The sequence below is a fragment of the Dermacentor andersoni genome, chromosome 4 (genome assembly GCF_023375885.2).
Source record: "Dermacentor andersoni chromosome 4, qqDerAnde1_hic_scaffold, whole genome shotgun sequence".
In the NCBI taxonomy this organism is placed as follows: Eukaryota; Metazoa; Arthropoda; class Arachnida; order Ixodida; family Ixodidae; genus Dermacentor; species Dermacentor andersoni.
This window is the reverse complement of record NC_092817.1, coordinates 186,369,310-186,390,132: the sequence shown is the minus strand read 5'-3', so window position 1 is coordinate 186,390,132 and position 20,823 is coordinate 186,369,310. Positions and strand designations below refer to the sequence as shown.

Genomic DNA, 20,823 nt, shown 5'->3' with positions numbered 1-20,823 from the left:
CGTCATGTATTTTCCCTCACCTCTGAGGGAGAATACTTTTAAAAAATAGCAACGCGTGCGATGAACCTTTTCAAGACATCTCGTCAACCTTTCAGTTAAGTTATATACTTTGGCAGTGGTCCGTGGAAAATGTAGGCAAAATATGCATTTGTTAAAATTTTAACGAGGATGGGGAAGTGAAGGAAAATAATAGGTAGAGGTGCCTATCCGTGTATTATCTGACCCTGTCGCATATATGTTTTATCTGAAATGACCCGGAGTCTACACTAAATTTATTTCTCTAGCCAGCTGCCGCATTTCAACCGAAGGACAAGAATACGTAAAGGTTCCGCTCTGACAGCCTAGTACCACCAGATTCATGGCCAATGCCCCACTGTGAGTATGTGCCACGGCCACTCAGGACAACAACAACAACATCCTGTGTTCACGGTTTATGCTTTCTTTTGAGCCATTTGAGTTAGGCTTCGCACGCAGGGACTTTTGCTTTTTGATTGCCATTTCTGACCTCCTCCCTGGCAAAGCAGGGCTACGGTGTTAACTTAATAAAATTGTCCGGGCATTTACCAAATCTTCAAATTGATTATTATTGTAGTCTTCATTTGAAGACCTGCTATTCTTCCTTGCTTGTCAAAGGTGAGCCACTGCTATATGCCAGCTTCCTTTTGATTTCTTACGCTTTCATAAATATTTTTCTCTCACTTTTCTTTCTGGAGCCTTTATAGCTTTGTTTGCTTCTACTGCCTATTTCTTGGCCAATCCTCGTGTCTGTAATTCGGAGCAAACAGGCAGGCAATGAATAAAAACAATGGACCCGGTGTTTGGCGAAATGGTGCCTAGTGTCGCACCAATGAAATTTTTATTTTATGTTAAGTGTTTTCATTTTCACTGATAACTACTTGAATAAAAATCAAGATGTTAAAGAAAGTCGGGCGGTTAATGTTTCTGTAAATCGTATTCATCGTTGAAATTCCTTGCGATAAAAAGTAAACATCAGTGCGTGAGTAGGATAGGAAGCCAATAAATACTTGGCTACACACGTACGCGAACAAAAAAAAAAGACGATCTGAGCACTCAGCACTGCATTAAAAGCGATGGACAGAAAATAAAGGTCTCACCGAGATTTGAACTCGAATCGCTGGATTCAGAGTGCTAACCATTACACCATGAGACCATAACTTCCGACGTCGGAATCGAAACCGGGTCTTCTGGGTGAAAGCAAGATATCCCAACCACTGGACCACGCCGGAGACGGCAGGGTGTCGGTGTTCGCTGTAATCGGTTTCTATGTTCGCGGCCTCCGTGCCTCGCCGCCCTGCTTTCGCTGCACGAAAGTAGCGTGTGTGGTGGTCGTAGCTTCGGAATTAGGTTTGCATTGCGGATTTAGAGAATAAGAGGAGAGCTATGGAAGGGTGGGCTAACGATTCCGACACGCCTAACGATGAACGTTTTCTTGTCTTTTTCACGACGCTGTTGAGTTTCATTGCTTGTTAAATGTGTGCGTGGCGCCTAGGTGTGTAGTTTATTTATTTATCAATTCATTATTTTTTCAAGCGACTGCATCTTGTGCGCATTGTGACAGTTTCGTGTAACCACTTACGTTCGTTGTGTTTCTCTAGCCTTTTATTGCTGCTATTTAAGTATTTAACTGCTACCACAGGCTCTCTTTTCCTTTTTTTCTTTTTGTACAATAACGCTTTGTCATTTCCTGTACGCTCCCGCCACCCCCATCTGTACCCCCAAAAACGCTGGTTTTACCTGCAAGAATCACCACGTGATGATGAGGCACGCCGTAGTGTGGCACTTGGGATTAATTTTGACCTCGCGGGTTTTTTTAACGTGGACCAAATGCATGGTACGCGGGCATTTTTGCAGTTCGCTTCCATCGAAATGCGGTCGCCGCGGCGACATCCGACTTCCGCCTTCGGGCTTAGCAGCACAACGCCAAAGTCACTACTTCCACCACTACCGGTTCTCCCCATTACGCAATTCCTCTAGGCCACCCCCCCCCCCCCCACCCGCCTTAAAGGTGTATTTAAATAAATAAATTAATATCCCTGCCCCGCTTCTATTCTTGTACCGCGAGCTTGCCGTTGTGGGTATGTTCCAACGCCTACGATCATCATCATCTCCGCTGTTCCCGTCACGACGAGCACCGCGTTAAGGCGCGTGTCGAGCGTCGCCACCTCGCTAGCCGCGCTCGGCACGACTTGAGGCAGAGCGGCACCTTCCATGGATTCTGGAGACGTATCGGCGGCGTCGGGGCCTCGAGGGAGCGTGCTCGCCGACTGCGTCACACAGAGGTCCTGCTTCACGGATCAAAAGATGGTCAAGTTATCCTTCGTGTGGACAATCACAAATTTCAGCCTCTGCCGACAGGCCACTGGGCAAGCACTGCTCAGCTCGACGTTTTCCGCCGGTGAGCACAAGCCCGTCACGTGGCGCCTCAAGCTGTACCCAAGAGGCGCCAGCGAAAAGTACGCAGATTACGTGTCCCTCTTCCTGGTGTCCTACAACACCAGGCGGGTCTCTGCCAAGGCGAGGTTCTCCGTCGTCGACGTCAGAGAGGACGAGACGAACAGCCGCCAGACCAGCACGCGAATCTTTTCGCGCCGCGGCGACAGCTGGGGATACGTAAAATTCATCGGCAGGATGTGTTTGAAACAGAATGGCAGGAACCTTCTGCCCGACGACACGCTTACGCTCAAGTGCCAACTCACCGCCCTGGAGAGGTCCACGAACGCGCCTGGATGGAGCAGCGAGGTCGCTTCCAGCCCGCTTCCCCAGTGCCGCCTCTCCGAAGACTTGGAATGGCTGCTGGACAGTCAAAATTACGCGGACGTGACGTTTAAGGTGGGCGACGAGGCGTTCCAGGCTCACAGGAGCATCCTGGCGGCACGCTCAGCGGCCTTCCGGCAAATGCTCGAGTACCCGGTGGAGGAACAAGCAGTCGACGGGGTAGTCATCGAGGATGTCGAACCGGACGTTTTCGCTGCCATCCTTAGATTTGCCTACACAGGGCGCGTGCCGGAGCCCATAGTGAAACCCAAGTCCCTCCTGAAAGCTGCCAACAGGTACAACATGGACCTACTCAAGGCGTCGTGCGAGCTGGCTCTCATCTCCTGCCTATCCGAGGAGTCGGCTGCGGACATGTTGATTCTAGCCGAAAAGCACAACGCCGTCACGCTGCGCAACGCCACCCTCGACTTGATCGGCTCGAACGCCGACGCTGTAGGGGAGACTCCCGGATGCGATTCCAAGCGTCACGTCGATGAGCTCGAACAGCACTTGACGCTGACCAACGGATGCATTGAGCCGCCGGCGAAGCGTACTAGGAACTCTTGAACGGGCCACAGCGAGCTCCTCTCAATTCGGCCTTAAAATTCGCCCTGTACAACGCAGCGCCAGAACTATGTGCGGCAGCGCGTGGTGGGTCATAAAACAGCTATTAAACACATCTTCAGGTTGAAATAGAGGACAGTATATTTGTGGTTTAGCAAATTGGCTGTTATACACAGACAGTGCAGAATCTGTGGAATGATGAGTGAAGCACAAGATTGGAAAATGAACTTTCGCGCTTAGAAATTCATTTTTCTCATTTTTTTTTGTCGCCACAGTAGGCTACTGACATTTCTTATGATTCAGGGCTAACATCGGAAAATAAAAGGGCTTGGCTGCGGTCAACATGTGAAGACCTTTTGCTTTTACTCCTTCGAACATCGCCATTTCCACAATCTTAAAGCGTAGATTTCTGTCTAAATGCGTAGCCGTTGTCAGGCTATCGTCGCCACGCTGTCGACGTTCCGTTGTCGTCGTGCAGCCGTCGTCTTCATGCTGTTATTCCGTCTACCAGAATGTGTGGAAGAAAATTTGTGTCACCAGCATCAAGCGCTATTGTCGGCTTCAGAAGTTACTTCTGAGAGAGCTACAAACTTCAATAATTTCCTTGAGACGTTAGCCTCGCTTACCGCCTCGCAAGCTACTGAAGGTGCTTGCTCATAATTGTGATATACACAGTCATCACATTAACGCACAAATATCACATGCAGTCTCCGTATATTTATTGGTATATCGCGTGACATTTGATTTCTACGGCTCGCTTAAGCTATTGGTTTACATTGTCAATCATCATCGATGGTTCCTGAATATTTAGAGCGCTTTTCCTAATCGCCCATTCCTGCGTCGGCGGCTTCAGCGTAACTGAGCGAGCGAACGACGCGATGAAAGCGAAGACGCAGCGCAGCGGTAGATGAAACAAATACCATAGTGAAGAGACGAGAAGGAAAGCCAAGGAGGAGTGTGCAGGAGAACCATGAGACGGAAAGTGGAGGAGGACAGAAGGGGAGACGGCCTACGCATGCGCTAAGTTGACGGCGGCCACTGCATCCGCGCCGCTGCTAAAAAACGAGCATAGTGGAAGCACTTAAAGGATGCCCGCGGTAGTTCCAATATCTCCCGTTAGATTCGCATTAATAAGCGCAATTTTAGGCTACATGCCGTAGGCTATATAAACATGCAGGGCGGCAGAATAAAGGAAAAATGGGCAGAGATTGAGGAGAAGTTAAATAGAGAACCAATAGGGGTGTACGCGGTTACAGAAACGCACCTTAGAGACTCGGAAGACCCGCCAGTGATTGAGAATTATGTTTGGGAAGGGTGCAACAAAACTAAGTAGGAAAGAAAGGGAGGGGGAGTCGGAATGCTCATCCATCAGTTAGCCAAATGGAAAAGAGTAAACTGAAAATGTCAAGAGCACCTTTGGTTATCAGGTACAATGTGTAGGAAACAATTTAACTGGGCGGTACGTATTTGTGGACCGGAAATAATTGCACATAGAACAATAAAGAGTTACTGGAATGCATAAGTGTTTATATTAGGGGTTTCAGGAATGATGCTGAAATTATCCTATTAGCTGACATGAATGCCCACATACAGGATTTAGATGGCTATAACGACAACAACGGAAAGTCAATGCTAGACCTTTGTGAGCAGCATAACTTCGTTATCGTAAATACAGGGACTAAGTGTGAAGGCCAGATCACGCGGGAAGTGGGAAACCGGCAATCCACCATTGATTATACTGTCTGATGACAGAAGGAATTCATGATAAATTGAGAGAAATTATCATTGATGAGGAAGGGTATAGCAGCATATAGGAGTGACCACAAACGTATCATATTGAAAATGGGACATGTAGGTGGGAAAGAGAGCAAGGAGTGCAAAATGACCAGTCCAAATTTGAACGCTTAACAAACAACAAATATAGTCACTAGAGACGAGGAAGAACTTGGCAAGTGGCCAAGTAAAGAGTGGGAATATAGTGAGCTTCTTTTTATTAACGCCGCAGCGTTAAGGAGCTCGTGTCGCAGAAAACCGGTGTCGTCGGTGTCGGTGTTGGCCGTGAGCGAAAAATCCCGGCAGGCAATTCATAAATAAAAACAATTCGCAACATGGGCTGCGTGGGAATCGAACCAGGGTCTCCGGAGTGTGAGGCGGAGACGCTACCGCTCAGCCACGAGTTTTTTTTTTCTTTTTTTATTACCGGCTTGGCAAAAGAAAATACAATGTGAGTATTACATGGTCATAAAAAATAACTAGTCAATGCCGGATCAGTGTGGTGTGATAAGAACGATGTAGGCTAGTCACTTTGTCCAAAGCACTTGGCCAATCAGGAGGATCACTCTGTGCACAGAAAAATTCGCGTATATATAACACACTTTCAATGAAGTATTCATGTGCTGGGGCCTGAACAATGCGCTCATGTCTAATATCCATACGCGTTCGCCACACACTGTGCATGCACAGAAGCATTAACAGATCGACAGGCACTCCCTCTGGTTCCGCACATGGTAGGAAGCGTATCCCGAAAGCACTTAACGGCAATTCCTTTTTAAAGCGGTACAAAAGCGCCTCTAGTGAATGCGGTGTTGTCTTAGAAACGTGCCGTAGAAAGTTATACTGCGGTGTATATCGGTAATTATGAGCGTGCACGTATGAGCATGTAACGGACAGGCCGCCATTGGAATATGAACCTGGCAATGTTTAACGCTAGAACGTTATCTAGTGAGGCGAGTCTAGCAGTACTATTGGAGGAATTAGAGGGCAGTAAATGTGATATAATAGGGCTCAGTGAAGTTAGGAGGCCAAAAGAAGCATATACAGTGCTAAAAAGCTGGCACGTCCTGTGCTACCGGGGCTTAGCAGAGAGACGAGAACTAGGAGTCGGATTCCTGATTAATAAGAACATAGCTGGTAACATGCAGGAATTCTATAGCATTAACGAGAGGGTGGCATGTCTTGTTGCGAAACTTAATAAAAGGTGCAAAATGAAGGTTGTACAGGTCTACGCCCCTACATCTAGTCATGATGACCAGGAAGTCGAAAGCTTCCATGAAGACGTGGAATCGGCGATGGGTAAAGTCAAAACAAAATACAGTATACTGATGGGCGATTTCAATGCCAGGATAGGCAAGAAGCAGGCCGGAGACAAGTCAGTGGGGGAATATGGCATAGGCTCTAGTAATAGCAGAGGAGAGTTATTAGTAGAGTTTGCAGAACAGAATAATATGCGGATAATGAATACCTTTTTCCGCAAGCGGGTTAGCCGAAAGTGGACGTGGAGGAGCCCAAATGGTGAGGCTAGAAATGAAAGCGACTTCATAATCTGCGCGAACCCTGGCATCATACAAGATGTAGACGTGCTCGGGAAGGTGCGCTGCAGTGACCATAGGATGGTAAGAACTCGAATTAGCCTTGACTTGAGGAGGGAACGGAAGAAACTGGTACATAAGAAGCCAATCAATGAGTTAGCGGTAAGAGGGAAACTAGAGGAATTCCGAATCAAGCTACAGAACAGGTATTCGGCTTTAACCCAGGAAGAGGACAATAGTGTTGAAGCAATGAACGACAATCTTATGGGCATCACCAAGGAGTGCGCAATAGAAGTCGGTGGTAACCCCGTTAAAACAGGAAACCAGTAAGCTCTCGCAGGAGACGAAAGATCTGGTCAAGAAACGCCAATGTATGAAAGCCTCTAACCCTACAGCTAGAAGAGAACGGGCAGAACTTTCTAAGTTAATCAACAAGCGTAAGACAGTGGACATAAGGAACTATAATATGGATAGAATTGAACAGGCTCTCAGGAACGGTGGAAGCCTAAAAGCAGTGAAGAAGAAACTAGGAATAGGCAAGAATCAGATGTGTGCGTTAAGAGACAATGCCGGCAATATCGTTACTAATATGGATGAGATAGTTGAAGTGGCTCAAGAGTTTTAAAGAGATTTATGCAGTACCAGTAACACCCACGACGATAAGGTGAAAGAGAGTAGGCTAGAGGAACTTGAAATCCCACAAGTAACACCGGAAGAGGTAAAGAACGCCTTGGGAGCTATGCAAAGGGGGAAGGCAGCTGGGGAGGATCAGGTAACAGCAGATTTGTTGAAGGATGGTGGGAACACTGCCCTAGAAAGATTGGCCGCCCTCTATACACAATGCCTCATGACCTCGAACGTACCGGAATCTTGGAAGAACGCTAACATAATCCTAATCCATAAGAAAGGGGACGCCAAAGACATGAAAAATTATAGACCGATCAGCTTACTGTCCGTTGCCAACAAAGTATTTACTAAGGTAATCGCAAATAGAATCAGGAATACCTTAGACTTCTGTCAACCAAAGGACCAGGCAGGATTCCGTAAAGGCTATTCAACAATGGACCATATTCACACTATCAATCAGGTGATAGAGAAATGTGCGGAATATAACCAACCCTTATATATAGCCTTCATTGATTACGAAAAAGCATTTCATTCAGTCGAAACCTCAGCAGTCATGAAGGCACTACGGAATCAGGGTGTAGATGAGCCATATGTAAAGAAGATACTGGAAGATATCTATAGCGGTTCCACAGCCACCGTAATCCTCCACAAAGAAAGCAACAAAATCCCAATAAAGAAAGGCGTCAGGCAGGGAGATACGATCTCTCCAATGCTATTCACAGCATGTTTACAGGAGGTATTCAGAGACCTGGAGTGGGAAGAATTGGGGATAAAAGTTGATGGAGAATACCTTAGCAACTTGCAATTCGCTGATGATATTGCCTTGCTTAGTAACTCAGGAGACCAATTGCAATGCATGCTCACTGACCTGGAGAGGCAAAGCAGAAGGGTGGGTCTGAAAATTAATCTACAGAAAACTAACGTAATGTTTAACAGTCTCGGAAGAGAACAGCAGTTTACGATAGGTAGCGAGGCACTGGAAGTGGTAAGGGAATACATCTACTTAGGGCAGGTAGCGACCATGGACCCGGATAACCAGAAGAATAAGAATGGGCTGGGGTGCGTTTGGCGGGCATTCTGAAATCATGAACAGCAGGTTGCCACTATCCCTCAAGAGGAAAGTGTATAACAGCTGTGTCTTACCAGTCCTCACCTACGGGGCAGAAACCTGGAGGCTTACGAAAAGGGTTCTGCAGAAATTGAGGACGACGCAACGAGCTATAGAAAGAAGAATGATAGGTCTAACGTTAAGGGATAAGAAAAGAGCAGATTGGGTGAGGGAACAAACGCGGGTAAATGACAGCTTAGTTGAAATCAAGAAAAAGAAATGGGCATGGGCCGGACATGTAATGAGGAGGGAAGACAACCGATGGTCATTAAGGGTTACGGACAGGATTCCAAGGGAAGGGAAGCGTAGTAGGGGGCAGCAGAAAGCTAGGCGGGCGGATGACATTAAGACGTTTGCAGGGACAACATGGCCACAATTAGTACATGACCGGGGTAGTTGGAGAAGTATGGGAGAGGCCTTTGCCCTGCAGTGGGCGTAACTAGGCTGATGATGATGAACTTACAGAAGTCGCAGTTACACGAGTAGCGAAGTACGTTTCCGCTACATTTCTTCTGCGCTTTCCGCACACGCAGAGCCATCTTGCGGCAAACACAGAAGACCCCCTCCTCTCAATGTACGGCGCTGCCCCGACAGGTGGCGCGCCACGCGCGCATTGGGGCTGTGCGGCGACCGGTACGAGGCGCGTCGCGGCTCCAACTCCCTCTCCCCTGACGACGCTTCGCCGTGCTCTCTCACGGGATGCAGAATCAAGCGTCCTTCCTTTCTGTAGGTCACTACCTATATATCTCTCTGCCCGTGCGATCACGACGTTTGGCTGGCGTAGATCGTTTCCCCCCTCCGAGACACCGAGTTCTTTGGTTTGTTCCGCTTGCTCAGGCGCACGTTTCCTTGCCGCGCCGAACGCTGCATTGCTCGACGCTCACCGCATGATTGGTGGGTGCAAAGTCCGATGCGGGGCGCCTCGTAAGTGATCGCTGCGCCGTAGCTCATTGCCTTACACCCCTTGGCGGGACGGGAACGCTGTCGCGTTTCACTCTTGAAGGCGAAGCGTAAGCGTCCTCCAATTTATATTTTATTGTACCCTCAAGACCGAAGTATTACAGAGGGGAGTGGGTAAAAAGCATACACAAGTAAATAAACAAAGCAGCAATAAACAGCAAATTTGATTAGTTAATTGTATCCGGGAGTAATGATGTCTGATAAGGCCCAACGAAACTGAGTTGTCCTTGATTGCGACAACTGCGCCGGGAAGGTGGTTCCATTCCTGAGAGGTCCCAGGAATAAATGATTCGTTACAGGTTCTGGCGCGGCACTGAACGATTCCAACCTTATGGCTATTGTCGATGCTAGAGGAAATGTAGGTAGGACATGATATTAGATTATCGCGTAGATACGAATTGTGGAAATATAGTTTATGAAATAAAGCAAGGCGAAAACACTTACGCCGGGCTGAGAGAGGAGCAAGCAGCAAAGAGTTTTTCATGGCATTTACGCTTCACGTACGGCTGTAATTGCTATGAATGAAACGTGCGGCATTGTTTTGGATTAGTTCAAGTGATTGAGTAAGGGTTTCGAGGTGCGGGTCCAAGATGGATGAGGCGTACTCCATTTTACTTGTAATAAGCGTTTTGTATAGGATTAATTTTAATGATCTACGAGCGGAAGAAAAATTTCGGCGAAGATAACCGAGCATGCGATTAGTATTGTTAATTACGTTGTCGATGTGCAATGACCAGGAAAGTGACGAGGTTATGTGGATGCCTAGGTATTTATAGGCGGTTACGACCTCCAGGGGAGTATCATCGAGGTAATAGTTCGGTGGAGGAATACTGCTGCGAGTTACACGCATACATTTACATTTAGTTACGTTAAGTTGCATTAACCATACGTCACACCAGTTAGAGATAGCGTTTAATCGTCGTGTAAGAATTTGTGATCAGACTTGTACGAGATTTCACGGAGGATAACATAGTCATCTGCGAAAAGGTAAATATGAGAACAAACGTCATTGAGTAAATCGTTAATGTAAATTAAGAAACGTAGAGGGCCTATAACTGATCCTTGGGGCACACCAGAGTCTACAGGATTAGATGGGGACATATGATTTTTTGACACAACATACTGTGACCGATTAAAGAGAAAATGTTCAAGCCATGCAAACAGGTGAGGATCAAGATTAAGTTTACTAAGTTTAAATAGAAGTAACTTATGACACACTTTGTCGAAGGCCTTGGCGAAATCGAAGAAAACACAGTCTGCGAAGGAACCTTTGTAGAGAATATGATGAAGGCTGTGAGTAAAAGAAATAGGTTGGGTTTCACATGACAAGCTTTTCCGGGAACCATGTTGTGCTTTTGTAAAAAATGAATTATTGTGTAAGCGCTTTGCTAAATGTGAGTACAGAATATGTTCAAGAACCTTGCAAGGAATGCTTGTGAGGGAAATGGGGCGATAGTTTAGGGGCGAATGTTTGCTACCGGACTTATGAAGTGGGACCACCTTCCCGACTTTCCAATCTGCAGGTAGCCGGTGGGTATCTAAGGATTGCTGAAAAATTTTCGAAAGCAGAACAGATGAATAAACAACAGTATTTTTCAGGAATTTCGCGTTAACCAAATCAGCACCAGGACTTGATGACAACTTGAGACCTTTAATTGCATTTTCGACTCCAAGAGGTTCAGTAATAATAAAGTCCATAGGTGGGTAATTGCAAGACTCGAGAGCTGGAAGCACAGGGTTACTACATACGATAAAGTTGTTACAGAACACAGAGTTAAGGCTATGGGGACATACATCTTCTGGTACCGGTGAACCATTGGAATGAATCAACGTGATTGAATTATCTTTGGAAGGGTTAAGAACACGCCAAAACTTTTTAGGGTCATTCGCAAGCATTGCGGGCAAAGTGTGTACTTGGAATGCCTTTTTGGCAAGTTTAATAGCTTATGTGTAAGTACTGTTTGCCTCCTTATAAGCGTCCCATTTCGATGCCAGTGAATTTTTATTCGCTATTCGATACAGTCGTGTTTCTCGGTTGGAAAGCCTTTTTAACTGGGAATTGAACCAGGGTTTCTTAACATTGCAGGATATTACGCTTGATGGAATAAACTTGTCCGTGAGCTCATGTATTTTATTTTTGAAAACGGTCTAGTTCTCATCAACCGTGCGATCATCAAATTGGCTTAGGAAAGGATCAAGAAAAGTAGCTAGTTAAATATTAATATCGTCAAAGTTGGCCCTATCGTAGTGGTAAATTATTTTTTTTTCAACAATTGGTTTTATCACAGGAAATAATATGTTGAAAGAAAGACCCAGGTGATCGCTTAAGCCCGGTAAGCATGAAACATTGGTAACCATGTCAGGATTAGAGCATAATGTTAAGTGAAGGAGGTTAGCAGCGCTTTCCGAGATCCTCGTTGGTTCTAATACTAATTGTGTTAGGGAAAACAAAGAGCAGAGATCAAGAAAGTCGTTACTTTGCGAAGAAAATTGATAACAGTGCGGAGGTTCAGCAGTCCAGCATATGTTGGGGAAGTTCAAATCCCCCAATAATATAATGGGGTTCGAAGGATGCCGCAAAGTAAGGGTGTTAAGCACATCGTGAAGCTCAGTGGTGAAAGTGGATGGGTAGGATGGAGCGCGGTAGCAGACAACAATCGTAATTTAACGGTAACCGATATCAACGAACGCGCACACAACTTCCAGGTTACAGTATAAGTGGACTTGATGACCTTGCAGGGATTTTGAAATAGCGAGTAGTACGCCTCCGCCTTTTTAGTTCGATCGCAACGGAAGGTACGAAATCGAGACAAATCAAAGATTTCACAATCTTGCACATGGGGTTGTAGCCACGTTTCTGTTAATGCAATGATACCAGCATTATAGCTATCGATGAGCGATTCTAGTTCCACGCGTTTGCGAAACACACTTCTAGCGTTTGCAACAAGCACGGAGACTTGTGGTGTTAAAGATATGTCATTGCCCTTTGCGCATTGCTATGTAGCAGGATGATGACGCAGATTGTCAGGTGCGCTTGCGTGATGTGGAACACTACTTTTAACTTGCTTAACGCTGTCACTTGTTGAATCATACATAAAGCATTGTTTATCAATGAAAAGCTCGTTAAACATACTTTAAATGAGGGGGAATTAGGCTGGTTATTACCAAATTCGAGAAGCTTTTTTTGAGCGAGCCTTGTCGCAGGCGAGAAGTCCTCAGTTACTGAAATGTTACTACCTTTAAGCTGGCTGCGCGACGAAAGTATGCTCTCCTTAATTTGGAAGTTTGTTAGTTTCATTATAACCGGACGACATTTCGTATTTGAAAAAGTCCCGATTCGATGCGCCCGTTCATCTCAGTTTGGTGGCAAGGCATTTCCCGTCGCTGGCGACAGGGCAACCACAGTATTTTGTTCAGTTTGCAGCCATGACTCATGGAAATCGGGTACGCCGTGAAAACCCAAGTTATTCCGCCTTGATCTGTCTTCCAAGTCGTCTAAGCACGAGGCTATGGTGTCCTGCTGCTTTTTAGACCGTTCAGCGTTCTCTTGAAGTATGGCGATATCATTGCAAAATGTGTCTAGTGCTTCAGATTTATTTTCAAGTTATTCAAGGCGGCGGAAAATATCAGTTAGCTTGCCTTCGATTGCGTTTGGCTTGCTTTCACATCCTTCATACGGATTTCAGCTCGGACTGACCTCTAGTAAGCTCGACTGTCGACTTCTTTATGTCTTTTAGCAATAATAGCACGGTACCCATTTGATCAGACTGGGATTCGGGAAGACTACTCGAGGCAGAGTCATCTTGATCCGACCTCTGCACCCTTGGGGGCCCCGGATTTTCCTCGACATCAGCGCATCGCAAAAACAACAGCGCCACGTCGAGACAATCACACATAGTAGCATATAAGAGAAGTGGGCATGGGAGCAGCAAAAGTGAGTGATTATCACTCCGTTTAGCATACAGGGTCAAATTGTTACGCACCTGTGGAGCGAAGAAAAGTTGCGCATGAGGCCTAGTGCAACGATCGAGTGCTCCTCGCATGCCCACTGAAGGAGTAGTTCATCAGCAAGCTGCTTTTGAAGGGGCTGGGAAAGGGCGGTAAAACAGCCGGTGACGTCGTCCCAGAAACAATGTGGTGTCCATCTAGCGGCACATTCAGGAAGGATGGAAGATTATGGAGACCACACGTGCCGGTGACGGGCTCTTGATCTTGGACAGCGTCGATGTGTTCGCCCACGGTAGGGCAAGTTTGCATGGGCGCAGAAGGTGAAACAAGGGCCAGCATCAGGAAAATCTGTGGAGGGAAAAAAAGTTGCGCATAAGGCATAGTGCAAGGGATTGCTGCTCGCATGCCCACACTTAATGTAATAACGACAGAAATACGGAAAGAGAAACATGTTCGTGGGAAAGGAAAAGAGAAACCGAAACGCTGGTGGAACAAGGACATACGAGAAGCGATCGCCAACGACAGAAAGCATCCCGAGAGCACAGGCAGGCAGAAAAGGCGCAGTTATGGTTCAAATACTGGTGCAAGCAAAGGTAAAAGGTGAAAGTGAACGTTGCTTGTCAGAAATACGTGAGAAAAAGAAGGCCGCACATAGAATATTTTGTAACCACATGAAATTATTAGACTGGAAGTCAACTACAATACAACAACATATCCTAAACGAAGATGGAAACAAATTGGAAGGGGAAGCGGCATTAAATTACATCCGAAAAATAACAGTCGAATATTTCCAAGGCAATGACGCGGTTGTATTTGAAGAAAAAAGAGCATGAAGGAGAACCAGATGGAAAAGGAGCTGGTGCTGACAAATATCAACTTGAAGATAGCTGAAGAGAAAATTCCGAAGGGCACAGCCACAGGGCTAGACGAGGTTCCCGTTAGGTTGATTAATGAACTAGGGCCAAACAGTAAGGAAGCTCTGGTGAAAACAGTGGAAAGAACTGTAAAAGATAGACGAATACCAGACAGTTGGTGACAAAGTAGAATGAATTTATTTTTATAAAGGTAAGGGGAGAAAGATAGAATTCACTCATATAGACCGTTGACCATTACAATTACATCGGTAATATACAGGCTAGCAATGCAGGCAATCAAATGAAAGCTGCAAGCATGGGCTGAGAATAATGGCATTTTGGGAGAACTTCAGAATGGCTTCAGAGTAGGTAGGCGTTTGGGTGATTACTTATTTGTTCTTACCCAGTGTATCGAAATTTCGAGAGTAGAAAGCAGACCGTTATATGGGGCCTTTTTAGACATTACAGGCGCGTATGACAACGTAGACCGCAACATTCTGTTCGATATTCTGGAAGGGGAAGGTTTAGGTGACGATTCTCTACAGCTTTTGAGAGACATTTACCTACAAAATACCGTTTGCGTTGAATGGGAAGGGATGAGGAGCGAGGAGAAAGTTCATATCAACAAGGGACTGAGGCAGGGGTGCCCAATCCCCGCTGCTGTTTATGATGTACATGGTGAGGATGGAGAGGGTGCTAGAACGAAGTAATATCGCGTTTAATCTCTTATACAAACAGGCGGGTACAGTAGTAGAGCAGCAGCTTCCAGATTTAGTTTATGCGGACGACATTTTGTTGCTAGCTAACAAGCAAAGTGGTTTGCAACGTCTGGCTAATATCTGTGGACAGGAAGGGAAGAATTTAGGTTTGAAATTTAGTGTAAGAAAATCAGATGTTATGGTATTCAATGAAAATAGGGAACAGACAGTAGCAGTACAGGGCCAGGAAATACCTCGGATAAGAGAATATAAATACCTTGGTATATGGATAAACGAAGGCAATAGATATATGGAAACACAGGAAAAAGCAATAACAGTAATGGAGAAGAGAAATGCAGCCATAATGAAGCACAGATCACTATGGGGATACGATAGGTACGAGGTGCTCCGGGGTATGTGGAAAGGTGTAATTGTTCCAGGACTTACTTTTGGAAATGCGGTTGCTTGCTTTAAATCGGGGGTACAATCAGGACTCGATGGGAACCGTAGGTCAGTGGGACGCCTCGCATTAGGCGCACACGCGACGAATACAAATGAAGCTGTGCAGGGGGGTATGGGCTGGGCTAGTTTTGAAGTGAGGGAAACTCACAGTAAAATTGATTATGAAGAACGACTGAGGAGTATGGAAGAAAGTAAATGGGCTGGGAGAGTGTTGAGGTATCTTGTACAGAGAAAGCATTAATTCACAGTGGAGGAAAAAAACTAGGAAGCTTACTAGCAAGTATGCGGCCTGTAGGGTGGGCAACACAGCTACAAAGAGGTCAAGAGAGAAGTCAGAGAGGCTGAAATAATCTCATGGGTGGCGGCAATGGAAAAGAAACCTGCCATGAGTAACTACTTAAGAGGGAAAAAAAAACGAAATCAGGAAAGAAACAATTTATGATAACTCAAAGGGAAGCTCATTACTTTTCGAAGCGAGATCGGTATGCCTTAGAACACGCACCTATAAAGCGAGATATAAGAAGGAAGAAGAAGCATGTGCTTGCTTCGGTAAAGCTAGGGAAACGATGGAGCATGTTTTATTAGAATGTGATGACACCTGCCGAGCGGTCGATTTAGGCACCACTGGCCTCCTTTAAGCCCTTGGGTTCAGCAAAAGCAGGGGGAAAGTAAACATGTGCGCAATAGAGATTAGCAAGAGGCGATTGGAAGATTGGTGGAAGAAAAGCAGGGAAACGACAAAAAGCGGAGACGTACAAAAGCAAAGTTCACAAGAGGGGGTCAAAAAAATTGGTTGTGGGGGTTCATCGTGGTCTTTTTTTCTATTCCTTTTTTAACCTAGATAGGACATTAGGGAGTATAATAGCAAGAGGTTGATGGCGCAACCCACCGCCTTGTTCCAAAGGGGACGTTCATAACATCCATCCATTCATTTTATCTTACAAACTTTCTCCTACAATTATCGAAGTGTTTTATTACATAAAAATGAGTACACACTTACCATTGCTAATTAGATATCGTGCTCTTTATTAGTAAGCTTATTCTTTTTTTGTCACTATGAACGCAAATAACGTCCAGCGTCATCGAACTTCCACGTGACCTCTTATTTAAAAAATTTTACCGGTATTATCGAGTGCACGGCGGCACGAATTCATTCGTTCGTACACGTAGACCGGTTGCGTCTTTGTTGCTAAAACTAGTTTATTGCGCTTGGATGTCTCACGGTGTTTAACTTGGGGTGAAGTGACGTGTTTGCAAGCGGATATCTAAGCCCGAAAGCTAGGTTTTGGCCGTGAGCCATGCGTCTGGATTGAAACGGGAACTGTATTCTGCGACTGAGGACAGCAGTACCGGCGAGTCGTTTAATATCGCTGCCTGAATCCTCATATAATATTGCTCTCGTTCACTTTCCGGCCGAGGCAAGTTAACGAACTATGTCGTGCATTACATATCTGCTGTCAGGACCTTCCTTTGCTGTTACCAAAATAAACCCTTAGTTTCGAGCAGTTGTGAGTCAGTGCTGACTTCTAATTCTTGTCTTCCTTTGTTGCGCTGTTTGGTCATGTTAAGCAGACGTTGTACGACAGCGGGTTTGAGAAACGCCAAAGGTCTCGCAGCAGGCGGTCGTTATATCACAAAATCACGAAAAAAAAGCGAGGCATCGGAACCTGCGTCACATTTTTCATCTTGTAACCGTGGGCATGGACGACTGAGCGGCTTATTTTCGTGCCCGCCGTCAACTTCTTTTTTTTGGTAAATTGAAGTGAAGATACTAAATTTATTGTATTAAACAGTTGGACGCATGATAATTCAACCATATTTCATTCTTGTTGGTTCCAAATTTTCCTTGTGTTCAGTTTGGTTTACCTTAGGGTATTTATTTATTTATTTATTTATTTATTTATTTGCCAGTAGTGAAGTGGTACATGACGTTCGTGAATAAAAATAAAGTATACATCGATCCTAATAGCGTCATATCTTTCATGCGTTTGCTTGTGGAACTAGTAGTGTGACCGCTTTTAATGCATGAATGAGCTCATAGATGTTCTCATTCGTGATGCTAATAATACTTAAGCTGTTGACGCACATGGTAGTTAGGTAGACATCAATGTCGTGAACAGAAGCAATATTTATTTAGCCCCACAAAGCCCAACGTATCATTTTTAGTATGATGGATTTGATGCCTGAAAAATCTCATTTTGTGCTGTAAACCGAATGTATAGCCAATATTAGCTTTTTTGATATTCTGGAGGGAGTGTTCAGTTGCGAAAAGTTAGCAAATGAATGACTAATTAAGTAAAATTATCATACTAATTCATTTTTACTTAATTATAATTTTGCTATTTTCGTCATACTAATATACTTTCTGTGACCAAAAATACGTGTGAGCAAGTCTTCTTTAACATTATCTTTGACGTGGAACGGTGTTCCAACTTTGTGGGCTTAATTAACTGCTTAAGCGCCCTAGAACAAACAGCGTACAGCTGCATGTATTCTGCAGTCACAAACAATTACAATGTTACACTTCTTGCGTTTCACATAGCCAAATTGTTCTCTGTTCAATTTCTGATGGAGCCAAAATTTCATTTCCAGACATGTAGTAAAAAGGATGGTACCTGCGTAAACCAAGGTACTCCACGCATTGAAAAGAAGCTACTGTCTGCTACAACAAGGCCATTGTGTGTACTTTGGCTGCTACTATAAGGTAAACAACACTGGGTTCAGAAACGAAATCCTTGGTAAATGGTGTATTGGCTGTATTGGCGGCTGAATCAGGATCCACTTGAGAATATGTTCGGGCTCATTCAGCAGCAGCATGGTTGCAGTGAAACTCCAAATGTGTACCAGTTTTCTGCCGTCTCTGACACATTGTTGTGTCAAAACCTTTCAAGCTTTCTGACAATAGTAACTGCGAGGAGGACAAGGGTTTTATTTTACCTCAACTTAAGTCACTGCAACTGATCAACCTTAGTAGACCGACTGCAGGGGCCCCTAGCTCCACAAGTGCTGCTTTTAGAGAAGGGTGCTCTGAAAGTAGTGAGGAAGCAAGTGATGACGTGCTTGAGTCAAAGATAGTTTACTACGTGTGTGGACATTTTATGGACACATTCCTAAAGTCAGTGCAACTCGTGCCACAACCTCCTCAAGGAAAGTAACCAGGACCTTGCAAAAACCTAGTCAGTTATTTACGATGTTTAAAGCTGTTGAAATTAAGGGAAAAGCTCTTGGCCATTTAACTGTGCTAACTTACGCGGCATATCAGGATGTCGAGAGGCTTGAGGACAAATTTACACAAGCAATAGAGGCTACTGTACATCATCATGGCGTTACAAGTGAATTGCTCTCCATTGTGGCCGAGGAGACCAATGATTCACCATTTGCAATTCAGACTGCAAGCAGCAATTTATGCAGCTCTATGTCCGCCTTAGACTTCTTTGGCATTTACGGTTTAAGAACAGCGAGTTAAGCTTCTCAAAAGCTCCTAACTCTGTTGCCTAAAAAAAAAAACTGAAGCTGCAGTAGGCAATTGGCAGGGTGTTTTGCAAATGTAAGCGTAACACTCCTTTCGTTCTCGCTTCAATGACTCGTGGTTTTCGATTTCATTTTCTTGATTAGCTTCCTGGCCTTGTCAAATTATTCCATTTGTGTCAAGTATTACATTTCTTTTTCGATGAATGTAAGTTTTTTATTCCCTATTCTTGTTCGAGACGGTTCTTTCTCCCTATCCAAACGTACAGCTGTCGCGATTCTTGCTGCGTAGCATTTGCCTTCTTTTTGTGGCCTTCAGTGCTTACTGGGTAGAGTGGCTTCCTACTTGAACACAAGGTTTTTCATCCCCATATTGAATTGCTAGTCTCATTCTCTCCTTGCTCGAAAGACTGCGTTTTTGCCAGGTACACTGAAACGATTGCAGAGTTTCGTTGCGCTGCGTTCCCTCTTGGTCATGGTTGCGTGTTACGTTTCTCATATGTGGCGGCCTGGTCAGTTGCATGGGGCAGCAGTCTCTCGAGGTAAGCGCTTGCTCGTGTAGTCCCCACAGCGACAGGCACTCCCAATTTGCATGCACCATGGGCAAATAGTACTTATGGCCTTCCTTGGTGGTCGCGATCTGGCATGAACGGAGACCAGCATACATGCTTACATGGTCTGAAGTGTGTGAAGTTGATAGCCACGTGGGTGGAAAGCCCCACAAAAGTGGCTGCCAGAGGCGATTCCCACGAAACGGACAATTCAAATATTGAGATAAAGAGGGAACGAAGTGCGAGCGACACTTTAGCGGCCCCCGAAAGAACAAAAATAAACGTGTAGGTTGTTAAGGAGTTGAACATTAAAGTGGTGGGTAGTCCATGTTGCCGTTTTGGCTGCTGCAGCAGATGCCTGCGTCACCCGATTGCTTCGCAATCGGGTGACGTTTGTTTTTTATTTAACAAGCAAACTGGGGATGAGGGGTTGTAGCAAGTAGGTGACGCCCCCTCGGACATAATCTTGGTTCACCCGCCAAGCTAGGCGGCCTGCTATAGCTCGGCAGGCAACAGTGGTCACCCGCACCACAATAAATACCGACAAGCACGGCAGCTCGTCGGTCAGTAATCATTCAGCACCACCACGCTGCGGAGCGTACGTCTATCGGAGGGTGCCAGAGGCCCTCCCTTGTTCACAACCCGGGGTGGATCGTGACAAAGTTGCTCATCTTCAACGATAAGCGTCGGTTGAGACAAGTGGGAGGCTCTGTCTAATCTGTTTGCACAGCTGGTTGTCGCACGTTACCATACCGCCATGCGCGACAGTGGAGAACAGTTGAGGATGTCGCGGTAATGATTCCAGCGTATCTCTAAATGCAAATTCTATTTCTGTTCATGCCCGAGAATGTACATAGACGCTGCTTGTCTTCTGCCACTAAAGTAGCAAGTTATGTTCACTCAGTTGTGGCTTGTTTGTATGGGCGTCAGAAGAGGCTCTTTGGTCTCCTTGTAGTTAGAACGCACCAGCTACACTGCAGCCAAGGCATCGAGGCGTGCCGCATAGCCGGCAGTGCGAGCACGGTGCGTACCAGCGTACGCGACCGGCGAAAAGCGGCCATGTTAGATTTTGCTCTAAGAAAAAGGAAGTGCAATTCCGCGTCCTGGTTGAGCCCCGCCATCTGGCGTCCACCTGCGTAAGTTCCACGCGCTGCCGCTGCTTATTTTCATGCAACTGCGGAAATTACAGTTTCCCTTCTCTAAAGTTGTTTCTTTATTTTATGGCGCCAGCGTGTGTGACGGGTATCGCTGCTCCGGCAAGGGACATTGCGAGAGGCTACGATTTAAAGCACGATGTGACACTCTCTTGGACGTTGTCGCCGCTGACACTGATGGTACGACTTCCCCGCGACTAAGCTGGAACAAAAGCTTAAGAAGGAAAGCGTAGTGCCGCGCAAGACGGGCTGTGCGGCGACGATGGCTACGATATGGCACCAGAGTAGCGCTGCAAGGTTTGGAGGACAATCCCACCGCTGGCAACCAGTTGTAAGAGTTTGGAGG

At 45.6% G+C, this 20,823-nt stretch overlaps 1 protein-coding gene across 1 annotated transcript; it reads left to right on the top strand.

Moving 5' to 3' along the window:
* The first annotated feature begins 2,145 nt into the window (after positions 1 to 2,145).
* LOC126530477 (protein roadkill-like) lies at positions 2,146 to 3,691 on the top strand. Its single transcript, XM_050177748.3, has one exon. It carries the CDS (start codon positions 2,230 to 2,232, stop codon positions 3,340 to 3,342), a length of 1,113 nt encoding a protein of 370 aa, XP_050033705.2. The 5' UTR covers positions 2,146 to 2,229; the 3' UTR covers positions 3,343 to 3,691.
* Positions 3,692 to 20,823: the final 17,132 nt, after the last annotated feature.